The sequence below is a fragment of the Netta rufina genome (assembly GCF_964035555.1).
Source record: "Netta rufina genome assembly, chromosome: 1".
Taxonomy (NCBI): Eukaryota; Metazoa; Chordata; class Aves; order Anseriformes; family Anatidae; genus Netta; species Netta rufina.
Genome location: NC_140123.1, coordinates 1,651,772 through 1,674,572, shown reverse-complemented (window position 1 = coordinate 1,674,572; position 22,801 = coordinate 1,651,772). Strand labels below are relative to the sequence as shown.

General features: G+C 53.4%; 3 protein-coding genes across 6 annotated transcripts in view; 1 reads left to right on the top strand and 2 right to left on the bottom strand.

Annotated features, from left to right (window-relative positions):
- FAM168A (family with sequence similarity 168 member A) overlaps positions 1 to 3,462 on the bottom strand; it is a 163,865-nt gene extending 160,403 nt beyond the window's left edge. For all 3 annotated transcript variants that reach the window (XM_084305999.1, XM_084305998.1, XM_084306000.1), the window contains exon 1: positions 3,367 to 3,462. The gene's annotated coding sequence lies outside the window, so the exon portion shown is untranslated. The remainder of the gene's footprint in view (positions 1 to 3,366) is intronic.
- Positions 3,463 to 7,027: 3,565 nt separating this feature from the next.
- On the top strand, positions 7,028 to 12,477 carry PLEKHB1 (pleckstrin homology domain containing B1). Its single transcript, XM_084306251.1, has 7 exons — positions 7,028 to 7,068; positions 7,839 to 7,898; positions 8,195 to 8,347; positions 9,130 to 9,232; positions 9,728 to 9,767; positions 10,902 to 11,007; positions 11,242 to 12,477. Exons 2-7 carry the CDS (start codon positions 7,862 to 7,864, stop codon positions 11,376 to 11,378), a joined length of 576 nt encoding a protein of 191 aa, XP_084162377.1. The 5' UTR covers positions 7,028 to 7,068; positions 7,839 to 7,861; the 3' UTR covers positions 11,379 to 12,477.
- A 1,972-nt stretch (positions 12,478 to 14,449) lies between these two features.
- Positions 14,450 to 22,801, bottom strand: part of RAB6A (RAB6A, member RAS oncogene family) — a 45,834-nt gene continuing 37,482 nt past the window's right edge. For both annotated transcript variants that reach the window (XM_084288987.1, XM_084288986.1), the window contains exons 7-8: positions 17,696 to 17,762; positions 14,450 to 16,462 (exon numbers count right to left, since the gene is read on the bottom strand). In XM_084288987.1, the coding sequence (XP_084145113.1) occupies positions 16,398 to 16,462; positions 17,696 to 17,762 (132 nt within the window). In that variant the 3' untranslated portion in view covers positions 14,450 to 16,397. The remainder of the gene's footprint in view (positions 16,463 to 17,695; positions 17,763 to 22,801) is intronic.

Genomic DNA, 22,801 nt, shown 5'->3' with positions numbered 1-22,801 from the left:
TTTGAAAAATACCGTAAAATAGAACTTTTCTCCTTAAATCTCTCTGGATCCAAGGCTTTTGGGGGCAGAACACAAATGATGACCTTCGAGCAGCAAAACGTAGCCTTGTTGATAAGGTGACGGTAAATTAAGAAATGAGACTGATGCATCTAAGGCACGTGGTGGCCAGAACCTCTCCTTCCCAGCCAGCTTTTTCTTGGAATCACAATCTCACCTCGAGTAAAGGAAAGCCAGCACCGTGGCTTAAAAATTATGTTGGTTTTTGCACCAGTTATTTGTGCTTTTCTAGCTCCTGAACTCAACGCCGGGGTCAATCCTGAGCAGGCTGGTTAATAAGTTGGTTTTTGAGGGGTCCCTTTTGTCACACCAGCATCTGGAGGAGGAGATGGGCTCGCCGTGGTGTTTCTCTCACCTTGTGATCCCCCGGCTCAGCCATCCAAAGGGGTTTCCTGCCACCGGGCAGCGTGCAGGACACGAGCAGAGGCAGTCCCTCGCTGCAATCCACGGCTCAGAAAATAAGAGTTTAAGGAGAGGCTTTTCTGAATTACAGAGGAAACAGAAAGTACACAGAGCACTTGTGCTGCGGAAAAGGAAATCAGGGCCTCTGCGGATACAATCAAGCCCAAAAGGCATGACTGGAAGACAAATGAAAGCCCGAGCCCAGGCTGAAGGGAAGAGCGGGCTCGGAAAGGAAGAAATAAAAATTGTATTTCCCTTTGGACAACCTCATCAGCTCCTGCTCGCGACTGGCTGGAAATCAGCAGAGAGTTGAGGGGTGGAAACGGGAAGGTTTCTTACCACGGGAGGCACAAAGGTCTCAGTCCTCCGCCAGCTTGACCCAAAGCTGGGCCGTGTCCGTGCCAGCGCTGCCAAATTCAGCAGCAGAGGGGACTGGGTGAGCCCAAAAAGTGCCCCAGCCCTTCCTCTGAGCACAGTCAAGGCAGATCCACGAGTGTCACACCCACAGCACCCCAAAATCAGGCACTAAACTGAGCTAAACACACGCCACCCGTACCGACAGCGGGCGTTTGAGCACTCAGGCATCCAAAGGGAGGCTTCTGAGCTCCTCCAGACAGCTCAGATAATTCAATTTAGACACAATTGAATTAGGGTTTTAATTACGCTTTCGGCTGAGATACAGGAGGCCTTCAAGAGAAGTGCTTCTGCGAAGCATTTTCACCTGCCCGAGGAGCGATTTGGAAGCAGCAGCAGCAGCAGCAGCAGCAGCACCTTCCTCCTGCTTTCCCCGTGACCTCTGCGGTGGGTTGCCGAAATCGGGGGGGATTTCGATAACCTAGCTGCGAAGATGAACTTTAAAAACCACCCCAAGGGCGCTCACAGGATTTTGGGGTGCGTCATTTCGGCGTCCCGCCCCGTGAGATGTCTCCTATGATCAAACAGACCCCAAAAAAAAACCTCTCACGGTCTTGCTTCTCCCACCCCTTCGCTCCGAAAAATGGTCAACGTTGCCTTTCGTGAAAAAAATATAGATTAAAATGCAAAAAGTAGGCAAGTAGATATTTGTAACGTCCAGAAGAAATTCAGATTTAATGTATATTTTGCCTTAAAAATACACAGCCAGCTGCTATCGGTCTTTTTAACGACTAGCAGGGATAAATACCCAGCACACAGTTGTGGAGGGGGGGTTTGTTTTCATGTCCTCAGCCATCAAGGTGCAGACAACCCCAGGAATTGTTAAAATTCAACATCAGAAAGAAATATTTAAAAAAAAAGCATCGGATCTCCCAGCTTTGGTTCCTTTTTCTTTACCTCCCTACTCGATTTGAGCCCTAATCGACGACCACTTCATGGTTAATGTTTCCCGAAATCGTACGGGTCCAGCAAAACGTTTCCCTAAAGATGTTTTCATCGCCCTCACTGCTCGTAAAGAAATAAATAAAGCTCCAGCTTCCTCCATCCCTATTTAGGGGCGAGAACCAACACACGGCTGCATCCCAAAGCATATTTGGATTAAAAGACAAACGGCATCGCGTGGGGTTTCTCTCCGGTTGGTACAACGTGCCTTTGTCCAGGAAAGAAATAATAATAAAATTAAAAAAAAAAAAGCACTCGACCTGCTCGATTTTTTACATTTGATGGAATTCAGCACCAAAAAAACGCTTTCTGAATGGAATTTGGTGTACGGGAATACGAGGCACAACCCGAGAGCTTGTCACCGTGAGGAGCAGAAAGGAAGAAAAAAAAAAAAAAAGGGGAGAAAAATGGAAAATAAATAAATAAAATCTAACATATTCCAGCACCTTTATCGATAAGGGATATTTCTCTCGTTTCCACATCTCAAGGCTCCTCTGCTCAGCACCTCCCTGGTGTCATTAACCCCCAACTCAAGCGCACACCACGACGCCAGGCACCGAGCGCTGAAGCAACGATCCCGAAGGAGAAAAAAAACCCCAAACCTTCCCCAAAATGAAGCACAACCCCCTACCTATATCCTACGGGCTCAAAACCCTCCTGGCCTCGCGTCTCGCTGCCCTGCGGGCTAAGGACGTCCTGCGGCGATGTCCCCAACGTGTCACCCCCGTGGTGGCGTCACGGGAGCCCCAAAACCTCGGCAAGGAGCTCGGAGAGGAGCATCAGCGGCGCTCCCGGCTCGGCGAGCCCCTTGGGGTGATTTTAAGAAGCTGGGAGCATCCCGCAGCCTGCCCGAATCACCCAGCGGTGCCGACATCCCGAACCCAAATTATGGGGTCCAAACGGGGCTGGGCGCATCCACAAACCAAGGCGAGAACCCCCCCCAGCACGAGGGGAAGAGGCGAAATTGGGCTTGGACCCCGCTGGGGCCGGGAATCCCAGCGGGGTTTTGCTGGGGTAAACCAGGGCTGTCCCCTAGCACCCTTGGGTGCCCCCTGCACCCTCATAGGTGCCCTCAGCACCCTCATGGGTACCCCCAGTACCCCCTTGGGTGCCCCCAGCACCCCCTTGGGTGCTCTCCAGCCCCCTTGGGTGCCCCCCAACCCCCTCAGCACCCCCTTAGGTGCCCCCCCAGCCCCCTTGGGTGCCCCCAGCACCCCTTTAGGTGCCCCCAGCACCCCATCAGGTGCCCTCCAGCCCCTTTGGGTGCCCTCAGCACCCCCTTAGGTGCCCCCACCACCCCTTACCCCCCCCCCAAGCACCCCTGGGTGCTGTCCCCGGCTGCTGCTGACCCCGTTTTGCCCCTTTCTGGCCCCAAACCCCTCACAGCCCCCAAACCCAATTCCTCCCCCCTCACCACGTCCCCCCTCACCCCATATCGCCCCCTCACACCCCATATCGCCCCCTCCCCTCCCCCACCTCCTCCCCCCTCGCCTCAGGGGGGAGGGGGGGTCCCCTCCCTGTCTCCCCCCCCCCCCCCTCCCCAAATCTCACCTGCGGCTTCTCCCTCCCCGGCTCCCGCTGCCTCCGCGGCGCCTCCTGCCTCTGCCCGCAGCCGCTGAGGGGAGGAGGGGGCGGCGGCGGCAGGCGGGGACCGAAAAAAAAAAAAAAAAAAAAAAAAAAAAAAAAGGGGGGGGGCGAACCGCAGCGGGACCGTTACCGCCGCCTCCCGGACTACAACTCCCGGCATGCCCCGCGCGCCGCGGGCGCTGCCCGCCTGCCGGCCGCCCGCCGCGGGGCACCATGGGTAGCGTAGTCCCGGCGCGGGTAGACGTGAGGAGGGGGGGAGGTGGGGAGGCGCGGTGCTTGATGGGAGGTGTAGTGCGGAGAGTGGGGGGGGGGTGAAGCGAGGCATGCCGGGAGTTGTAGTTCCGTGGGGCATGCTGGGGGTTGTAGTTCAAGGGGGGGGGAGGCCGCTGAGGGTGGCCGGGCTGTGAGGGGCCCCGTCAGGCCGGGCCCCATCACCCACAGCCCCCCGGGCAGCCTCAGTGAGCCCGGCTCGGCCCGGCCCGGTTCACAGGGAGGCCGGGCAGGCTTGTAAAGGCGTGTAAAATCAAGTAGAAGCATAAAATAAAGAGGAAAAGTGTGTTTTGAACCCCCCCGTGCGGCGGTTAGCCCGCATCGCCTCATGCGGGGAGAGCCCTGAGAGGGGGGAGAGCTGAGGGGAGGGGGGGGGGTCTCGTGCCTGGGGGAGCGGGCACCAATAAATAAATAAACAAATAAATACATAAATAAGCAAATAAATACATAAATAAGCAAATAAATAAATAAATAAATAAACAAATAAATCCTTTTAGGAAGGACCAGCAGCAGCGGTGCAGTGCATCCCCATCACACAGCACCCCAGTACTCAGCACCCCACTTTTAGGGCTGGAGCACTTTCCTACAACACAAAACACACACACAAAAAAAAAAAAAAAAAAATCAAACACAAAATGCTTTTTGGCAAGTGCTGGCATGCAGGAGGTGGGAAATGAAGTCCCTGCAGGTCGCCACCTGCCTCAGGACCCCAGTGCAGGGACTGTGGTGCCACAGGGGGATGTCCCCGTCCCCATGTCCTGCCCGAAGCTCCCAGCCCTCCCAAAATGTTCCTTCAGGGGATTTTGGTCTGGGGTGATGCCGAGTGTTGTATCAAAGCAGCACCCAGTCTGATATGGGGGCTCATAAACAGCACACTATGGGCGCACATAGGTTTTATTCACTCCCAGTTACTGACCTGTCCCAACATACAGAATCCCAGAGTCATTAGGGTTGGAAAAGCCCTCCAAAATCATCTGGTCCTACCACCAATGTCACCACCAAGCCCTGTCCCCAAGCACCACGTCCAACCTCTCCTTGAACACCCCCAGGGACGGGGACTCCCCCACCTCCCTGGGCAACCCGTCCCAAGGCCTGACCGCTCTTGCTGAGCAGAAATGTCTCCTCATTGCCAACCTGAGCCTCCCCTGGCACAACTCGAGGCCATTCCCTCTGCTCCTGGCCCTGCTTCCCTGTGAGCAGAGGCTCCAGGGCCTCGATGTCCTTCTGGGAGTGAGGGGCCCAAAGCTGAACCCAGCACTCGAGGGGCGGCCTCACCAGGAGGACGAGCACCTCAGCTCGGTGCCATACACAAACTTACTGAGGGTGCACTCAGTTCCCTCATCCAAATCACCTATAAAGATATGTGACAAAAAAAAAAAAAAGCAAATATTGCAGTGTCCTGGCCTCACCGAGGTCCTCAGGCCCATTCCCATCCCCTCCTCTCCTGCCCAAGGGCTCCTGGGGGGGTACAAGGAGGCTGAGGCAAAATTTGGGGGTGCAAAGAGCCGGCACAAAGGCAATTCTTCAAGGGACGACATCCCAATCCCCCCCTGCTCCTTCACTGCTCCACTTGGTCGTGTGAGATGTGTGAACAGTTTCAGAAATCCTTTGTTTTACACCCAAAACTCCAAGCATCGCTAACGCAGCCCCAGGCGCCTCCTGGAAGCCTACCTGGAGGTAGAGCAAGCTGGAAGTCTCCAAGTGGGTTTCTCCTAATTAGCTCCACCTGATTACTACAAAAATTTGGGCAAAGCCACGCTTTGGTCCTCCTCCACAAGCATTTGAGGCTGTTTCCACACTGCATCCCACAGCCACCTCCCTTCTCCCACCCTCCCAGCTTTGCCAGCTGTAAAGAAAAACAACCCCTTAAAGTCCCCAAATCACCGTTTCCAGCCAGCGTGCCCCAAATTTATCCCAGGCAGCTCAAAAATAACACCAAAAAACAGACAGTTTGCAACAAAAATAAATAAATCAGCCACCCCCCAAATCCTGCACCACCACCGTGTTCGTCCCCAGAGGAAAGCTGAGCGATTCGGGGAGGTTTTTATGGCCTTGCTTTTGGTTTTAAGGTCCCGATGCCTGCCACGGCATCCTGCTGCATTGATTTTTTGCTCCCTGCAGGTTTTATTTCTGCTCTTTTCCACCTTTTTTTTTTTTGTCTTTTCTCGGAATAAACTTCTCTCCTCTTCCAGCCAGCCGGGCGCTGCAGCCAGCCAGAAGCCATTAGGGCAGCGCTGGGGGGGGTTTCGACTCCGTGAAAACCCGCTGCCGTTTTAAATATCGTTTTTATTTATTTCTTTATTTCAGTCCTTTGGCTGTCCAGGAGACAAATTATCCTAATCCCTGTGGCAGAACTCACGGTGCACAAAAGAAAACCTTTTGGGCTCGATCGCACCAAACGCAGTGCCCAGCCGAGGGTCCGATCAACACCGGCCTCAAATTAATTAAATTTTCAGCCAAAGTTCGACCTAAGAAAGTCTTTTTTTTTTTTTTTTTACCAATTTATGGCCGAACAAATTTTACCAATTTATGGCTGTAAAGCCAGCGCTGGAGGGAGGGAAGGGGAAAGGTTTTTATAGTAAAAAGCCGGAATCGATGATTTTTTTTTGCCTTAAGGGCTGCCGAAAGCTTAATAAACATCTTAATTATCAGCCCATATATTAATTCTATATTAATATTAATTATCACCCCGCTTATAAATCACCTGGCTGGGATTTTAATGCCTGCATGGTGGGAATAGACACGATTTATGTGTGTGTGTATGGCTTTTATGGACGAGGAGCAGAGGATAAGAGGAGCTGGGTTTTGGGGCTGCCGCCCCCTCTCCGTCACCCCAAATTTGTGTTTATGGCACCCACGGGACCCCCACCTGTGGCAGCAGCAGCAACAGATCCCAAAAAAAAAAAACAGCACCCATGCCACGAGCTCAGTGTTTTTTAGGTTTTTTTTTCCCCAGCTTTTCCCCACGGGCACCGCAGGGGGGATTAAAGCTCGGGCAGGTCGGGGGGGCTCAGGGTTTGGAGCCGCAACCTCCTCATGGATCCCCTGCTCCTCCCAGCCCTGCTTTTTTTTGGGATTTCGCATCGGGAGAGGCGAATCCCAACCCAACCCCGACCCCACAGCTGCTTTTGGGGCCGCAGGCGATGCGGGGGCCATCCGCAGCATCCCCCCCCTGCACCAACATCCCTGGGGCATCCCCGCTGGCAGCACCACCGTGCCCAGCGACCCCAAAACCTGATCCCAAACCCATCGTGGTCCTTTGGGGACTCTGCAGCTCTTTAGGCCGCGTTCCCCGAGCAGGACTACAGCTCCCGAAACCCCGTGCGTGCGGGTAGGGACGGGCAGCGGGAGCAGAGCGCAGCCCTTAGCGGGGACCCGCCGTGCTGCTGCCGCTCGGTGAGGGGTGCCCAAGGGGGTTTTTGGGGTTTTGGGAGGGTTTTGGGGGGGAACTGGGATGGGGAGAGGGAAGGGGAGAGTCAGGGGATGGGGTGGAAAGGGATGGGGTGAAAAGGAATGGGGTGGAAAGGGATGGGGTGGAAAGGGATGGGGGATAGGGGGATGGGGAAAATGGGGAGGGGGTAAAAAGCGGGTTTTGGGGGGTAAAAAGTGATAAAAGTGTCCGGGAATGGGGTTTCAAAGGGATGGGGGTCCTAGGAGTTAGGGTAGCGGGGGATAGGGGTGCTAGGGATGGGGTACGAGGGGGTGGGAGATAAGGGGGTGGTGGGATCAGGCTGGGATTAATAGGGTGAGGGTGCTGGGGGGGGGTAAAAGGGGATAAAAGTACCGGGGATGGGGTTAAAAGGGGGTGGGGGTACAAGGGGGTGGGGTACAGGGGGATGGGGATATGGGGTGGTGCTCGGGGCCCCGGGGAGCGATGATTTCACGGCCTCATTAAGGACTAATTTCCATCCAGGCAGGGAAAACAAACGAGCAGGGGCCGTGGAAAGTTACCGAGGGGGGGGATTAAGGGGGGTGGTTACCTCCTCGGGATGATAATCCCTAAATCCCAAGGAGATTATAGGGGCACGGAGCAAGGTGGCCGGAGCTCTCCCCGCCCGAGCGCTCCCCGGATTACCAAACCCCAAAAAGGAGGACAGGGAACGGGGTGCAAGGGAAGAACAGGGAGCTGCTCCCCTAACCCCACTGTTTCCACCTCGACCCTACAGATCCCAAAAACCTCCCCGTGGCCATGGCGTTGGTGAAGAGCGGCTGGCTTTGGCGGCAGAGTGAGTGGGGAGCTTTGGGGTGCCGGGAGGGGGATCCCGGAGAGGAGAGGAGCCCCAAGAGCACGGATGGGGCCATTCCGCATCCTACAGAGCAGCACGGAGGCATCCTATAGGTTTTTTTTTTGGCAGCTTTTTGGGGTTTGGTCCAAGCGCATCGCCCAAACCACCTGGCCGCGCCGTCGGGGTCGTCGCCGCCGCCAGGCGTCCCCGGGGGGGGATTTTGGGGACGGCGTTGGCTGCACCCCAAACGGGGAGGGGCCGCCCCGATCCTACAACCAATGCTCGATCCCTTTTAGGCTCGATCCTACGGCGCTGGAAGAGGAACTGGTTCGTGCTCTGCGTGGACGGCAGCCTCCTGTACTACCACGACCAGACGCAGCGGGACATGGACGGCCGCCTGCACCTCAAGCACGGCTGCCGCGACGTCAGGGCCGGCCCCGAGTGCCGAGGCGAGCAACTCCCCCCGGCCCCAAAACCTTCTGGCCCCAAAACCTTCTGGCCCCAAAACCTTCTGGCCCCAAACCTTCTGGCCCCAAAACCCTCGTGTCCCCAAAACCTTCTGGCCCCAACCCCTGTGTTGACAAACCCCGTGTCCTCATCTTCATGTCCCCACACCCCGTGTCCCCAAACTCCCTGTCCCCAAACCTCGATGCCCCAAAACCCTCGTGTCCCCAAACCCTCGTGTCCCCAACCCTCTTGTCCCCAAACCCCTTGTCATCCCCAAACCCCCGTGTCCCCAACCCTACACGTCCCCAAACCTCGTGTCATCCCCAAACCCTCGTGTCCCCTAACCCCTGTCCCCAAAACCCCTTGTTCCCAAAACCCTTTGTCCCCAAACCCTCCCCTCCCATCCCCAAACCCCCGTGTCCCCAAAAATCATGTCCCCAAAAATCGTATCCCCATCCTCCCCGGCCCCAAACCCCTGCGTCCCCAAACTCCCTATCCCCAAACCCCATGACCCCAAACTCCCTGTCCCCAAACCCCCATGACCCCAAACCCCACATCCCCAACCCTTTCTCACACCCAACCCCCGAGCTCCCGACCCGAGCAGAGAAGGAAACCCCAAAAAACCCAAACCCCAAAATTACGAGCGTGGTTTTTGGGATGAAAACCCAACCCGCTCCCTTTGGGCAACCCTGTGGGGCCTTATAGGACACCCCTACCCCTCGCTGAGTCCGTCCCTGCCCCGTGACCCCAAACCCCGTGTCCCCAAACCCTTTTTCCCCTCCAGACGTGCAGCCCCCCGAGGGGAAGAGCCGCGAGTGCCTGCTGAGCCTGGTGCTGCGGGACGCCTCCAAGACCTCGCTGTGCGCCGAGAGCGAGGACGACGCCGTGTAAGCACCCGAATCCCCTCACCCTACAATCATCCCGACCCTAAAAGAGCCTCGGTGGTGTGAGAAACCACCCCTCGGCCACCCGCGAGCGGCCGTGGCCGCGTTTCCATTTGGGGTTTGTCGGTAAATGGTGCCAATCCTTATGGGATCGGGGCCGTGCCCTGCACAAGGAAACACCCACGGTCAGCTCTGATCCCTTTTTACTTTTATTTTGGGGTCAAAACCCTTAAAATAGGCTTAAAGGGGATGGAGGAAAGTGTTGGGATCCCGATCTTGATCACAGCTGGATGGAAACTCCCCAATTTTCCGCTTTTCCCCCCAATTTAGGCATCATTTCCCTGCCTCACGCAGATGGGGCGTCCCCACCCCAACCCCACACGCCGGCTAATTAGGAATTAATAATTAACAAATCCAGGTCAACGGGGGATTTGTGGGATCAGGGGAGCCACCGGGTGTCCCCCCCCCTCAGCCCTCTTCCCTCTGCTTCGTTCGCAGGGCGTGGAAGTTGGCCCTACTGGAGGCGAAATCCACCCCGGTGAGGCTCCCGCCGCCCCAAAACGTCCCCCAAAAGGGGGTTGGGTATTAGGGAAGGGGCTCAGGTGGCCCCAAACGCAGCCCCATAAATGTGGGGGTGAGCCCGGGGGTCTGGGCTGATCGGTGCCGCCCCCATGGGGTGAAGGGATGGGGGCAGAGTTAGGGGGATGGGGGCAGATTTAAGGGGAATGGGGGAGAGTTTAGGGGAATAGGAGAGAGTTTAGGGGAATGGGGGCAGAGTTAATGGGATGGAAGAAGAGTTAAGGAGAATGGGGGCTGAATTAAGGGGAATGGGGCAGATTTAAGGGGAATGGGGCAGAGTTAGGGGAATGGGGAAAGAATTAAGGGGATGGGGGCAGAGTTAAGGGGTTGGGGTCACATTTAAGGGGTTCAGGGGCAGAGTTAAGGGGAATGGGGGCAGATTTAAGGTGGTGGGGACAGAATTAAGGGGAATGGGGGAGAGTTAAGGGGATGGGGACACATTTAAGGGGAAGATGGGCAGGGTTATGGGGATGGGGTCCCAGTTAGGGGGATGAGGGACAGAGTTAAGGTGACGGGGACACAGTTAAGGGGTTCAGGGGCAGAGTTCAGGGGATGGGGCAGAGTTAATGGGATGGAAGAAGAGTTTAGGGGAATGGGGGCAGAGTTTAGGGGAGTGGGGTCACATTTAAGGGGTTCAGGGGCAGAGTTAAGGGGAATGGGGGCAGATTTAAGGTGATGGGGGCAGAATTAGCGGGAATGGGGCAGAGTTAAAGGGATGGGAACACATTTAAGGGGAGCATGGGCAGGGTTAAGGTGGATGGGGTCCCAGTTAATGGGAACGGGGCAGAATTAAGGGGATGGGGACACATTTAAGGGGAGAATGGGCAGGGTTAAGGGGATGGGGACACAGATAAGGGGTTGAGGGACAGAATTAAGGGGACGGGGCAGATTTAAGAGGAGCAGGGGCAGAGTTAAGGGGAACGGAGGCAGCGCTTAGAGTGACGGGGACCCCAAGAGCAGGGAGGTGATCGGGATGCCTCAGAGACAACTCCCCACAAAATTTGGGCACCGTGAGCATCCCCGCCAGCCACTTGGGGAAAAAAAAAACCCTTCACATCCCGGGGTGCCGGCCTCGTGTCCCCCCCTTTTCCAGGTGCACGTCTACGACCCCTACGACGACGACTACTACCAGGCCGTGCCCATCGACTCCCACCAGACCGCCTACATCAGCTCGGGCCACTACGGCCACCAGTACGGAGGTGGGTGGCCCCGGCACCCCGCTCACCCCACAAATTTGGGGTTTGGGGGCGCCAAATTGGGCTGGGGGGGGGCCGGTTTGGGGATTTTGGGGAGGCTGAGCGCGAGCCGGGTGCTACGGGGACGGGGTTTGGGGGATGAGGGTGCTCGGGGGGAGCCTCGGCGCTGTCTGTGTGTGTGTACGGAGTGGGGGACGCCTTTTTGGGGTGCCCCCTCAGCCCCGTTTTGCCTTGCAGCCCCCGGGGTGACCCACGTCATCGTGCGGGAGGACCCTTACCGCGTCTCCGGGGACCAGATGGCTTTGGGGCTGCTGGCGGGGGCCGCCACCGGCGCCGCCCTGGGCTCCTTCATGTGGATGCCGTGCTGGTTTTAACCCCCCCCAACCCCACAAGACGCGGCCCCTTCGCTTCCCCAGCCCCCCCCCGATCCCGGCTTCTGCATCCCAAAACCCGCACGCGGCTCCAGGGACCCCAAATCCCCAAATCTGCCCCCCCCTCGGCACCGCTCTGCACCCCAAAACCTCCAGGGGCCGGGAGCAAAAACCTTGGGGTTTGGGGACGGTGGGAGGGGTGCTGCCCCCCCCCCAAAGCAGTTTCCAGGAGGTAGGTGACATTTTCTTGCAAAATTGCTATTTTATTTTATTTTATTTTATTTTATTTTATTTTATTTTATTTTATTTTATTTTATTTTATTTTATTTCATTTTATTTCATTTTATTTCATTTTATTTCATTTTAATTTATTTTATTTTTTGAGGGTTTTTGAAGGGGATCCAGCACCGCAGCGGGATGCTCAGCGCCACTTTCCCCCGGAGCAGGGGAGGCTTTGTGGCACCAAATCTCCCCCCCCGGGGCACCGGGGTGGGACACGGGCACCAAACACTAAAAATTGGGGCCAAACCCTTGGGAATTGGGGCCAAAACCCCAAGGATTGGGGCTGGAAGAGCCCCCGGGCACACTGGGGGGGACGGCACCACACAGGGGACACGCAGCACCAAGGTTTTTGGGAAGGGGAAGCATCAGGGGGCGAAGGCGCCGCTCGCTGGGCCCCGAGGCCCAAAAACCCTTTTTGGGCTTCAAAAAGGGTTTGGGGTGTGGGGACGGCCACTTTTTGGGGTCCCCAAATGCGGGGCGGTGGCACCGAGGGGGGTCTCCTTTCTGCGTGGGGCAGCACGAGGCGGACACCGGGACGTGGCCCCTCGCCCTGAAGCCACCTCTGACGTGAAACGAGGAGCTCGAGGATCACAGAACCAAGAGAAAAAACCCAAAATCTAGAAACCCCAAATCTAGAAACCCAAAATCTAGAAACCCAGCAGCGCCCCGGTTCCTGCTTCAGCTCCTGGGGGGCTTCGCTTTCTCTGCCCCAAACCCCCCCAACCCCTCTCCTCCACACCAGGGGTCGGGAACGTCCCCAAATGTCCCCCCCCCGGCCTCCCTCGCGTCGCTGCTGCTGCTGCAACCCCCGTCCTGCGAAGCGCCTCGAGGTTTGGGGCAAAACCAGAAAAAAAAACCCTAAAGGCAAACGAATAAAAGCGGCCGAACCCAGACCCAGCTCTGCGGGCGCGTGAGGGTGAGGAGGGGGCAGCGGGTCGGGGGGAGCCGGGGGGTGGTTTTGGGGGGGACGTGGGACCGGGGGAAACGTCCCCGGTTTCTTTAGGACCTCGCTGTGGGGTCCCCAAGGCAGCGGGAGGCACAGCCCCAAACTGGGACCAGTGGGGCCAAGCCACCTCCGCTGGGGACCCCGAGCCACCAGCCTGCTTCTCCGCCACTGCTAATTAGTGCTGATGGAGCCTCACCGCTAATTAGTCCCTCACGGTGGCAGGGTCAATGTGAGGGAAATGCCTGAGTGCTCAAAATTGCTTTTTTATCCCCAAATTTAGCCTGGGAAATGGGAAGGGGGTCGGGAAACGGCAGCTCCTGGAGGCAGGAGCCCTGTGGGGGCAGCAGGAAAAGCCCCGAGCAGCCCCAGCAGGGTTTAGCTCCTGGGATTCGTGGCTGTGCTCAGGATCCCCAATCCATCCCCTAAAAAGCTGCATTTGGGGTTTACACACGGCGGGGAAGGAAAAGGGGGCTAAAAACGGGGGAAAAAGGGACCCGGCTGCAGTCACAACTCAGGGAAGCAGAGGCTGAGCGCCCTCCAGGTGGTTTTGGGTCCTGCCTGCCGTGCTCACCCCACAAGCGAGCATCTTACACCTTCAATACCCACCCCCTGCTCCTCTTCCTTTTGGGGTCGTCGTGGAAAAAGGGGGGCTGCTGCTCCAGGCAGCCCCCTCCCTGCCTCGTTTCTTAAAGATTTGGGAGCTGGGAGGCACCAGGGCGCTGTGCTGGGAGGGGAGAGGCTGCCAAGCCTGGGGCCGGCCCAAATTTACCTGGCAGCGCCCGTCTAAATCAAGAATTGACCCTGCAATGGGATGAACGCTCCCCGTCTGACCCAGACCCCACAGAGAGAGAGAGAAAAGAGCCGGAGCTTTCCAATGAGACAGGGATTTATTTAGTTCAAGCGCTAAGGATTTCGTCGTTGTTTCATATTATCAAACAGAGCTGAGGTACCAGTGACATTCCGACATGAAGAAAAGGAACCTTTTTTTTTTTGTTGTTGTTTTTTGTTTTGTTTTTTCCCCTTTAGAACAAATTTCTTCCACTACTCGGATTCAAGACAAAAAGTGAGGGATGGGTAGCCGCAGAATGGACTGTACAACAATCAAGCCAGAGCGGGGAGGAGAAAAGAAACAGAGCAGAAACCTTCGCTGTTTTTTTTTGTTTTGTTTTGTTTTGTGTTTTTTTTAAACAAAGTCGTCGCAACAGAAGCCTGGTCCCATGGTCCCTACCGGCCATGCTGATGGAGCAAAAATCAAACCAGAAGCCAAAAAAAAAAAACAAAAAAAAACGAAGAGACAGATGGCAGGAGGCATCAGGGCGCAAGCAAGTTGCAGACTGCTGCTCCTGCGCTCGCCTGGGAGAGGTTTTTATTTTGGGAAGGAGAAGGGCAGGAGGGAGCCCTGCTGTCGCCTTAAGCACTGGCTGCAGGACCAGCAAAATTGAAACCCACCTGGAGGTGCCGAGCAGACCTCGGGGACCAAAAATTCATCCTCGTGCCTGCAGCCACCGCGGTGTTGGGCGCAGCCCCTGCAAGGGTTTTGCTCGAGGGTGGTAACGGGGACGCCTCCCGAACCTGATCACCAAAACCCACATCCCCGAGCCAGCGCCCTGCAAACCCAGTGCTTAAAGCTCAGAGCTGCGAGGAAACGTCGGGTTTGGGTTAGGCCAGAGCCCAAAAAAAAAAAAACAAATGGAAGTGGTCGTGGAAAGCAATGGAAGGACCAACGTGGGGAAAAAAAAGCAGCGAGATGGATGGTTTTCGCAGAGTTAGGAATAGTACAATACAGGAAAAGTAGCCAGGTTTCCTTCCCCTCGAGAGTTTCTTTTAAATAAAGAATGATCCTTGGTCACATATCGTCGATGTTTATTTCAAGACATGCCACGTCAAAAATAAAAGCACTTCCACATCTCCTTCTGCCTTTCGCTTATCGGTGTGCAGAGCTGCTCTACACCCAGGGCAGGGCACGCGCCTGGCGTTCGTCTCGGGATTGAAGAACTCCAAAAAGCTTCCCGTGCCCGTTTCCCGGTGAAAATCGATGAGGACGATTCCCTTCCCTTCCCCGGTTGGTAATTTTAGGTGGTAGAGGGGCAGAAGGGAACGAAGGAGGAGCCTGAATATTCGCTTGCCATTGTTCCCGGAGTGGCAATCGCAAGCCAGGCTCGCCCAATTCCTTCCTGCACTGCGACCCAGCCGTACTCGCCCAGCAAACAAGGTATTTACAAGTTGTGTTTAGGAACTTACACAGCAACTTCACAATGACTAGTAAAGGTTAAAAGGGTGCACTTCGAGCGTGCTCGCTTCTCTGTGTTTCATCGGGTAGCTACATCGCGCAACGCCAGCGAAGCTCTACACGGATTCCTCAGCAACGAAAGGGAAAAAAAAAATATATATATATATATACTGGAAATCGTAAAAAAAAAAAAAAAAAATTAAGCAAGGAAATAAATATCGAAGAAAACCGGTTAATTGTAAGCCTAGTTAAATAGGAAACTAAATTACTCGTTATTCACCCAAACTATACAGCTCTAGTGAAAAAAAAACTAAACCCAACTCGGAAGACGGAACGTAAAAAAAAAAAACAAAAAAAAGCTAAAAAAAAAAAATCAAGGCATTAATCTGCATAACCGTAAGTTGGTTTCCATCCTACAAGTCCCTTCCTTTCCCTCTACGCTCTTCCAGCTACGTTTCTGCGTGGCCCAAGCCCCCTTTGGCCGCCCCTCTCTCCCCGTCCCCGCCTGGCCTGGCGCCGCTCCGCGTCCCTCTGCCAAAAGAAAAGGGCCCCAGGCAGGGCTCGGCGGCGGCCCCCAGTCCCGGGGTAAGGTTTTTTTTCCCCCCTTATCTTTAAAAAAAGAAAACTCAAAAAGCAGCAAACTCCTTCTCCCCCCAGCCGCGGCTGCCCCGCTCCGCTCCCACCCGGCGGGCAGTCACCGTTCGGTCGGTGGCTCTACCTAAAAGGAAAAAAAATGCTCTTTAAAAAAAAAAACAAAAAACTCATCTTGCACTCCAAGCCTCTTTTCTTTTGTTTCCTGCAAGTGTTTCGCCTTCCACCTTTCCCCCCCTCACCAAAAAAAAAAAAATCCCTTCGCAAGCCGGCCACCCCCTGCGGGACGCCGCCTCGCCACCGCGCTCGCCTCGCCTCGGCCAGAACTAAAAGCTCCCGGCAGCCCGGCCTGCTCTCAAAACCCCCCCCCAAAAAAAAAGCTCCTGGGTTTTGGAAACCCCTCGGACTACCCTGAAGGATTTAGAGCTTGTTTTTAGTCGCCGTTGTCTTTTATTAGGGGTTCAGGCCAGCGTTTGCTTCACCCTCCGCCTGCTGCCTGGCCCTCGCCGGGTGTTTGAGGTTTTTGCAAGCGTTTCTTCCGCACCTACTGCTCGTCTAAGCCCAATTCAAAACTTCCTGGGTTCCCACCGTTTCAAAGTGCAATCTTGTTAACATATTAAAAAAAGGAACAAATATTAAGAAATTGTACCTATTCTTGTTTTTTTTTTTTTTCGTTTTTTTCTTTTTTTTTCAAGTTATAACTAGAATACGCTGGAATATTTTGGCTTTTTTTTTTTTTTTCTTATAAATAAATGAAGACACTGACATTTTTTCTTGGTGTGGGTGTGTGTGGGTGTGTGTGTGTGCTTGTGAAGCTAATAGATCATCTCCACGAGACAGCCAGCGATGATGAACTGCAATACGTTATTACTGAAAGGGGAAGGTTCAAGCCAATATTCACACTGCAGTCAATGAAGAGTAAAAGGGAGGGGAAGCTGTGATGTTCTGGAGAAAGGGGAGAAGCCACGTGGTATTAGCAGGAGCAGCCTCCTTCACTGACAGGCTGCTCTTGAGGCTTTTCCAGTTTGATGTCGATCACTGGAAGGAGTTAAGTTAAGGCAAACAGAGTTCAGCTCGCTCTCCCTACCTGGTTTTTTTGTTTTTACTGGGATTTTCGGCTCAGCGCCCCCCGTTTCCCACTAAAACGCTTCTTTGTGCTCTCAAAAAGACCATTTTCATCCAAAATCCACGCTGCAGGTTTCTCTTGTCCCGGCACCATTCCCACGAGATGTTTAGGGACACGGCAGGGTCAGATCCCATCCCAGAAAGCCCCCGGGGTCCTTTTTTTTTTGGAGGAAGCTCACCTCTTAAACTCCTGCTCCCCTACATTTCGCCCCAGCTGGGCAAATAATCCCTTCTCGGGGCTGTCTGCACCCAACAGGAGGGGTTATTTTATTTATCTGGGGTTATTTTATTTTATATATCTATGTCTGCACCCAGCAGGAGGGGTTATTACGAACAGGAGCCCTGTTTGTGTGGCTGCTTTAAACCTGGCCATGTGCTGAGCTGGAGATGCTCAAAACGAGCCCCGGCAGCTCCCTCAGAGCACAGGCAGCTCGAGATCCTTCAGCTCTGTGACAAAACCCTGTGGAAAATCCCCCCCCTAATCCCAAGGCAGCTGTTTTGGAGACGATCTCGTCGAGCTTTTGCTATCTGCAGCCCGCAGGACGCTGGATTCGAAGCGCCCTGCTGAGCCTCCCGTGTAGGGACCGGTGATCAAACCCCGACAGAGCGATGCTGCAGCCTGCCCTCATCCCCTCCTTAACGAGGGTGGCTGCTCGTTAAGCTTTTGGTGACCTGCCTGAGGAAATAGTTTTGGCAGGAGCCCATCTCTGGCTCCTCCACCGCCTCCTTTCACCAAAAAGAGGAGAAATCTGTAGCCCAGCAGAGCAAAACGTGGGAAGAAGCTCAGGAATTTCACCTTCAGAGCTACACCGAGCAACCACGGCCACTCCTCTTCATCTCTTTGTACCAAGCTCCTCCACACCCAGCCTGTCCCAAAACCACCCAAATAATCCTTTTTGGCTGCACCCCTCTGCACCTTCCCGTCCTCCTCCCTTCAGCTTTATCCAGCCGTCCTCGTTTTCACACTCCCTGCCTCCTTCCCTTCACCCCAGCAGCCTCCAACCCTTACCTGTCGCCCCAGCCTTCCACCTCACCGAGCCTCGCTCGAAGCTCGGGGGCTGTTTGCCTCGGTGCCCCTCTTTTTTTTTGGGATGTCCGTGAGCTGAGTGAGGCTTTCACCCCCTGTTGAGGGCAGGGAAAGGATACTGTCTTCTCTACTTTTGTCTTGTGTGCTTTCCATGCCAGGCAGGGCGGCTGCCACGCGTCGGAAAAGCTGCAAAAAAAAACAAAAAGACAGGGAACAGATCAAAACAATCGGACTTTAAGATGTGCACCCTGCTTGATCCAGCTCAAACAAAGAGCTGATGCATCCTTCCGTCCTGCTGGCACCACAAAGCCTGGCACCAAACATAACCTTTATTCCTCGTGAGCGGCAGAGCGGGGTTTTGTTGCTGGAGATGAGATGTTGCAGCCTGCAAGCACCAAACCTTTCAGCATTTCTGTGTTTCTGCTGCTTGGAAGCCTGATTTCTGGCACGGATTTATTACCCAGACCCCAAAACTTGCCCATATTCAGCCTTCGGACCCCCACGGGGCAGGATTTGTAAAGGCAGTGGCCAGGCTGGCACCCACAAAAACATCAGAATAGGGCCCACAAGCAATGACAAACCCCAAAGTCGCCCTCCAGGCTCCGTGTACGTGTGGCTCAGGCACCCAAAAGTCAGAAAAAACACCTATTTTTCCAGGAATTTGCCCAATCCCTTCCTAGCACCCTCAGCTTTTGGTATCCTCTGCATCGTTATCCTGTTTCCAGCCCCAAGATGGGTGTAAAACAGGACAAAATCAGGTGCCAGGGGGCTCCTGCAACCCCACAGGAGTCAGGCACTCACCCACCACTTGAGCACGGTCCCCAGCGATTGCCATCATCTCCCTCAAACCTGCTTGGGAAACCATTTCCAGCATCCTCGCTCCTTTTTCCACCAGCGGCAACGCACCGAAACGGAGACCGAGCCTAGATTATGGGTCTGGAGGAGCCAAAACTTGATTTATTTTGCTGATTCCAGCTCAAATTTCAAATGATTTCAAAGCTCAGCGTTCCCATCCAAGCATCACCCAGCCTCGGCGAAGAATTTAAGCGAATTCAGTGAGAAAATAAGGCAGATGTGTCTAAATTCCAGCTGCTGAACGGTCTTCAGTAAATCCCCCAAGCTTTAATAAAGCTCCCAACTCCACCACGTGTGGGTACAGAAGGCTCTGACCCTCCTCCTTTACTGAGCTCTGTCCCTAAAATGACTTCTACTCCCCAAATATTCGATATTTGGTGATCTCAGGTTCATTTTTATGGATTTTGTGAGGCCCTCCATCCGTTTTAAGGATGGGTATGGAGGTTTGGCAGAGTCCTGTGCCTGAATGAGGATGCTCGCTCCACATCTCTGCCCTGACAGAAGGAAAAACATCTCACGTCTCTTCTGCTTGGAGATCCCAGGTGGAAACAGCACTGCAGGAAATAGTTTTGCTCGCGTTTTCAGCGGGGACATCACCGTTTGTGCCCCCTTTTTACAACGCCCAGCACCAGACCTTTAAAACAAAAAAAGCCCTGAGATGCTGGGAACCAAGCGGAATTACTGCATTTAGACAAAACTGCTGACAGAAAGGCTGTTTAAAATAAAATAATCCTTTTTTTTTTTTTTCTAACATTAAGGCCAGGAATAAAACCGACGCCTTCAGCTGCACTTCTCCCCTAAATTACTCGAGTAAAAAGAGGAATTTGGCAACGAGGAGAAATCAACTTTCTTTCTTATTAACCTCCTGCTTATCAGCGACGGCATAGGCGAACAAATCCAATTAGGGGAAGTTTAGGATGGGCAGAAAGCTGCCTTTCTATTTAGGGACCCCACTGCTCTGCAGGACCCACGCCAGCTCCCTTATCTCCCTGGAAAATGTCACAGGCCATACGCAGATATAAGGTGGTGTGCACATGCTTATATATTTGTGCATGTGTTTGTACACACAAAACGCACGTTTTGGTGAGGATTTGGGGTTTTTTTCCACAGCAGGAGTTAAATGCAGCTGTCTGAAGGTCTGAGAGCCACACAAAACCTATTCCCCAGAGCCAAGGGAGAGAAACACCTCCCTCATTCTCATTCCCCAAGCTCTGCAATGCTGAATAATTCGTGCCCAGCAAGCAGGCAAAAATCAAATGGCGGGGGAAAAAGAGCCGAGCTGCTGGATGCAGGCAGCTCGATGAAAAAAAAGGGTTACTTGTGGGGCCACAGTCCTTCAGCCGTGAGAAAGTTCTCCTGCCAAAACCCAAATCCAGCCCGGGGCTGTTTGAGAAGCGTGAAGTGTGCCAGGTACTGCTGGAAGGAGGCCCCCAGGGCTCTCCCTCTCCCCTTCTCTGTCCACAAGAGAGGGAAACCAACCCTGACAGATTCTGGGCACCAAGCCCCCAGACTAAGTAACGGGAAGATTCCCCGAAATCCAGCACGAATCTCAGCGTCTCAGCGTCAAGGCTCTCCTGGATCACTCTCAGCTGAAAGCCAGAGGATCCAAAAGCCATTTTTTTTCCCCTCTATCGCACCTATTTAACCCCAGGACGATAATATCACCGTTTTCACTCTGATTTGTCCTTTGACACCCCTTCCCTGCAGCCAGAAGGAGCAGGAAGCGTCCAGCAGCTCGGTGTCCCTGTAGATTCAGAGGTCCAGCAGTACAGGAGGGCAGCACGTCCTCTGTTGCTGGAAGATCCTGGCATTGCAACGTGTGTTGGTGCGACCCACCTTCTAGAGCCAGGCAATAAAACCATCCTGGATTTGTGGGATGCCTGCAGCGAGCTCAGAGCTCAGCACCCTTCCCTCCTCTCAGTGCTGTTTTCCTGCAGAAAAGGATGAAGGAGAAGCCAGAAGCAGCACCCAAGGTCAAAAGTGCTGAACGAAGGCCAGCAAACCAGTGCCACAGCCAAGAAAGTGAAAAAAAAAAATCATGGCCATTATTTTCCCCAAGCAGGACAAGGAATTAAATTTCTTCTGTGTCCTCAGTGGGGTAAATACTGATGTGGAAACCTTGCAGACAGCACTGGGCAGAGGAGGAAGAAGGGCTGCAAGTGATTTCTTAAGGACTCATGCACAGAAGTGACACTGGAACTCACACAGAGCTATGTGCTGGAGAGGATGGGAAGCGAGGAGGCTGTGGAAATGAGTGAAATGAGACGAATCTGGAGCTGGTAACATCAAGATGTACACATCCAGCACCGCAGAGAAACCTAAAGCTTAATATGAAAGGGTAAAGATTCGAAGAAACAAAGAGCAGAGGACTGGGGATCCAGCTCCATCCCAAATCTCCTGCATGAACTCTCACTGTGCCGTTTGCTACCTTTAAAAGAGGGCCGAGCATTTAGGGCCAGGAGACGGACGTTGTGCTGGGAGCCATCAGCATTTTATTGAGTTTTCTGGGCTGTCCTGGTGGGTTGTCGGTGCTTCACTCAGCAGCCTGAGAAGTTTCAATACTGACAGACAAGAGCTTTGCATGGAAGGGAAAAAAAACAGTTCGTATCTCAGAAAATTGCTGAATCCTAACCCATAACCTAGTGGACAAAGCGATGGCTTGTCGCTGGCCCAAGATCCACCTCCACATGAATATTTGATAGCCAGCACGAAGCGATCGTAATTTGTACATCAGTGTGACTCGTTAAACGTGGAGCCCTTCCAAAATAATCTGATAGGAATTAAAAATCCCAGACGAAAGTTACCTCGGACAGTAACTCAGGATGCATTACGGAACGATGTTATCACGTTATGGGAAAGCCAAACCTGCACTCAGCTCATTAATGGAAGATTTTGTACAGGTTATGGGAAGGGTACACGTTCTGCAGCTGTCCCCATGCTTTCCTGTTTCATTGGGGAAGATTTGGTTGGCAAGTTGGTAAAATAATTTCACACTGTTCAACAGAGAAGCTGCAAAGAAAATAAGGAACTAGATTTCTAGAGGCTTTAAGCCTTATCCATTGAGAATTGTTTCAATAACTGCCTAGTAAACTAATAAAAATCAAAGTTTCGAAGATTCTACAGGATAAAATAGCTCTGAAGTTCCTAAAAATCACAGTCTATGCTTGCAATACGGCCACTGAAATTTAGAAGGAAAATCCACTCATCGTTCTTTTTCAATAAGTCCTCCCATCCTTTGTTTTGATATCTTGCAGGGAATAAAGTCACTGAAAATCTGTCTCCTGCCCAATTCTGCCAAGCCCTCACGCTATGGATTGTGATGCAGCGATGTGTAGCAGCCCCGAGTTTTTTGGGGTAATACTGCTGGATGTTAGTGAAGAACAAGAACTGCCTCTCTGCACACCCAATTTGTGATTTAACAGAGGGAACTCACCCCCAGGTTACTCACCAACACCTTTTTTTTTCTTTTTGCTGGAGCTGAATTACCAAGCCTTACTGATGGAGCCTTACAGCATGTAACCCGGCAATTAAAATCAGGCATAATTTGTCTGGACCTCCGTTACACAGCCACGAATTTTCTCTGGAGAGAGGGCGAGTGAGGCCCCAGCTACCGAAATGGCTTTATGTTCTGACAAGCTCATTAGCACAATCCCTAAATGGCTTCGGCACAAAACCCAAGGAGGTGAAGTTGGCTCCTTTGTAACGTATTAAATGCAGCTCCCGTCCTCAAACCAGGCAGGGGAGGCTTTACAAAGCACAGGTTTTATTAAATTACAGTATTTTGTGCTAAGTCGGGCTACAGGCATGCTAGATTTTCCTCCTCACGTCTCAAATCATCAGGTTCCCAACCCAACCAGCATCGACCAGCCCCCAAAAAGCCCCAAGCTACCTTTTCCAGGCTTGGACACGCTTCTGGGAACGTGGCAGGTGCAGGGCAGCTCCCTCAAGAAAAAAAAGGAGCAGAGCAGCAGCAGCAGCACTCCTCTCAGTGCCACTGCTCCCAAATACTCCCAGCAAACACCAAGGGCTGCAGCAGGAAACCGAAGCCTTAATTACAAGGCAGCCTTTGTGTTGTGGCATGGTAATTGGTGGACCCCCGGAACCGAACGCTTTTGAGGCTCGCTAATGCACGGGAAGGCAGCGCCGAGTTAACACTTCTAATCATTCCATTAGGTGGGGAATCATTTTGCTGCTAAGACACCAGGTCAAGGGACCTTTTAATAACAGACCCTTTAGTCCCAGCTGTAACATACACTCAAAGTGATTTACAAACCTGCTTTAGCAGCTCCTCACAAAATCCTGTACACGAGCTACTTGAGTAGCTGCATCTGTACAATAAACCCCCTTCCAACCTGACCCTATGATTCTAA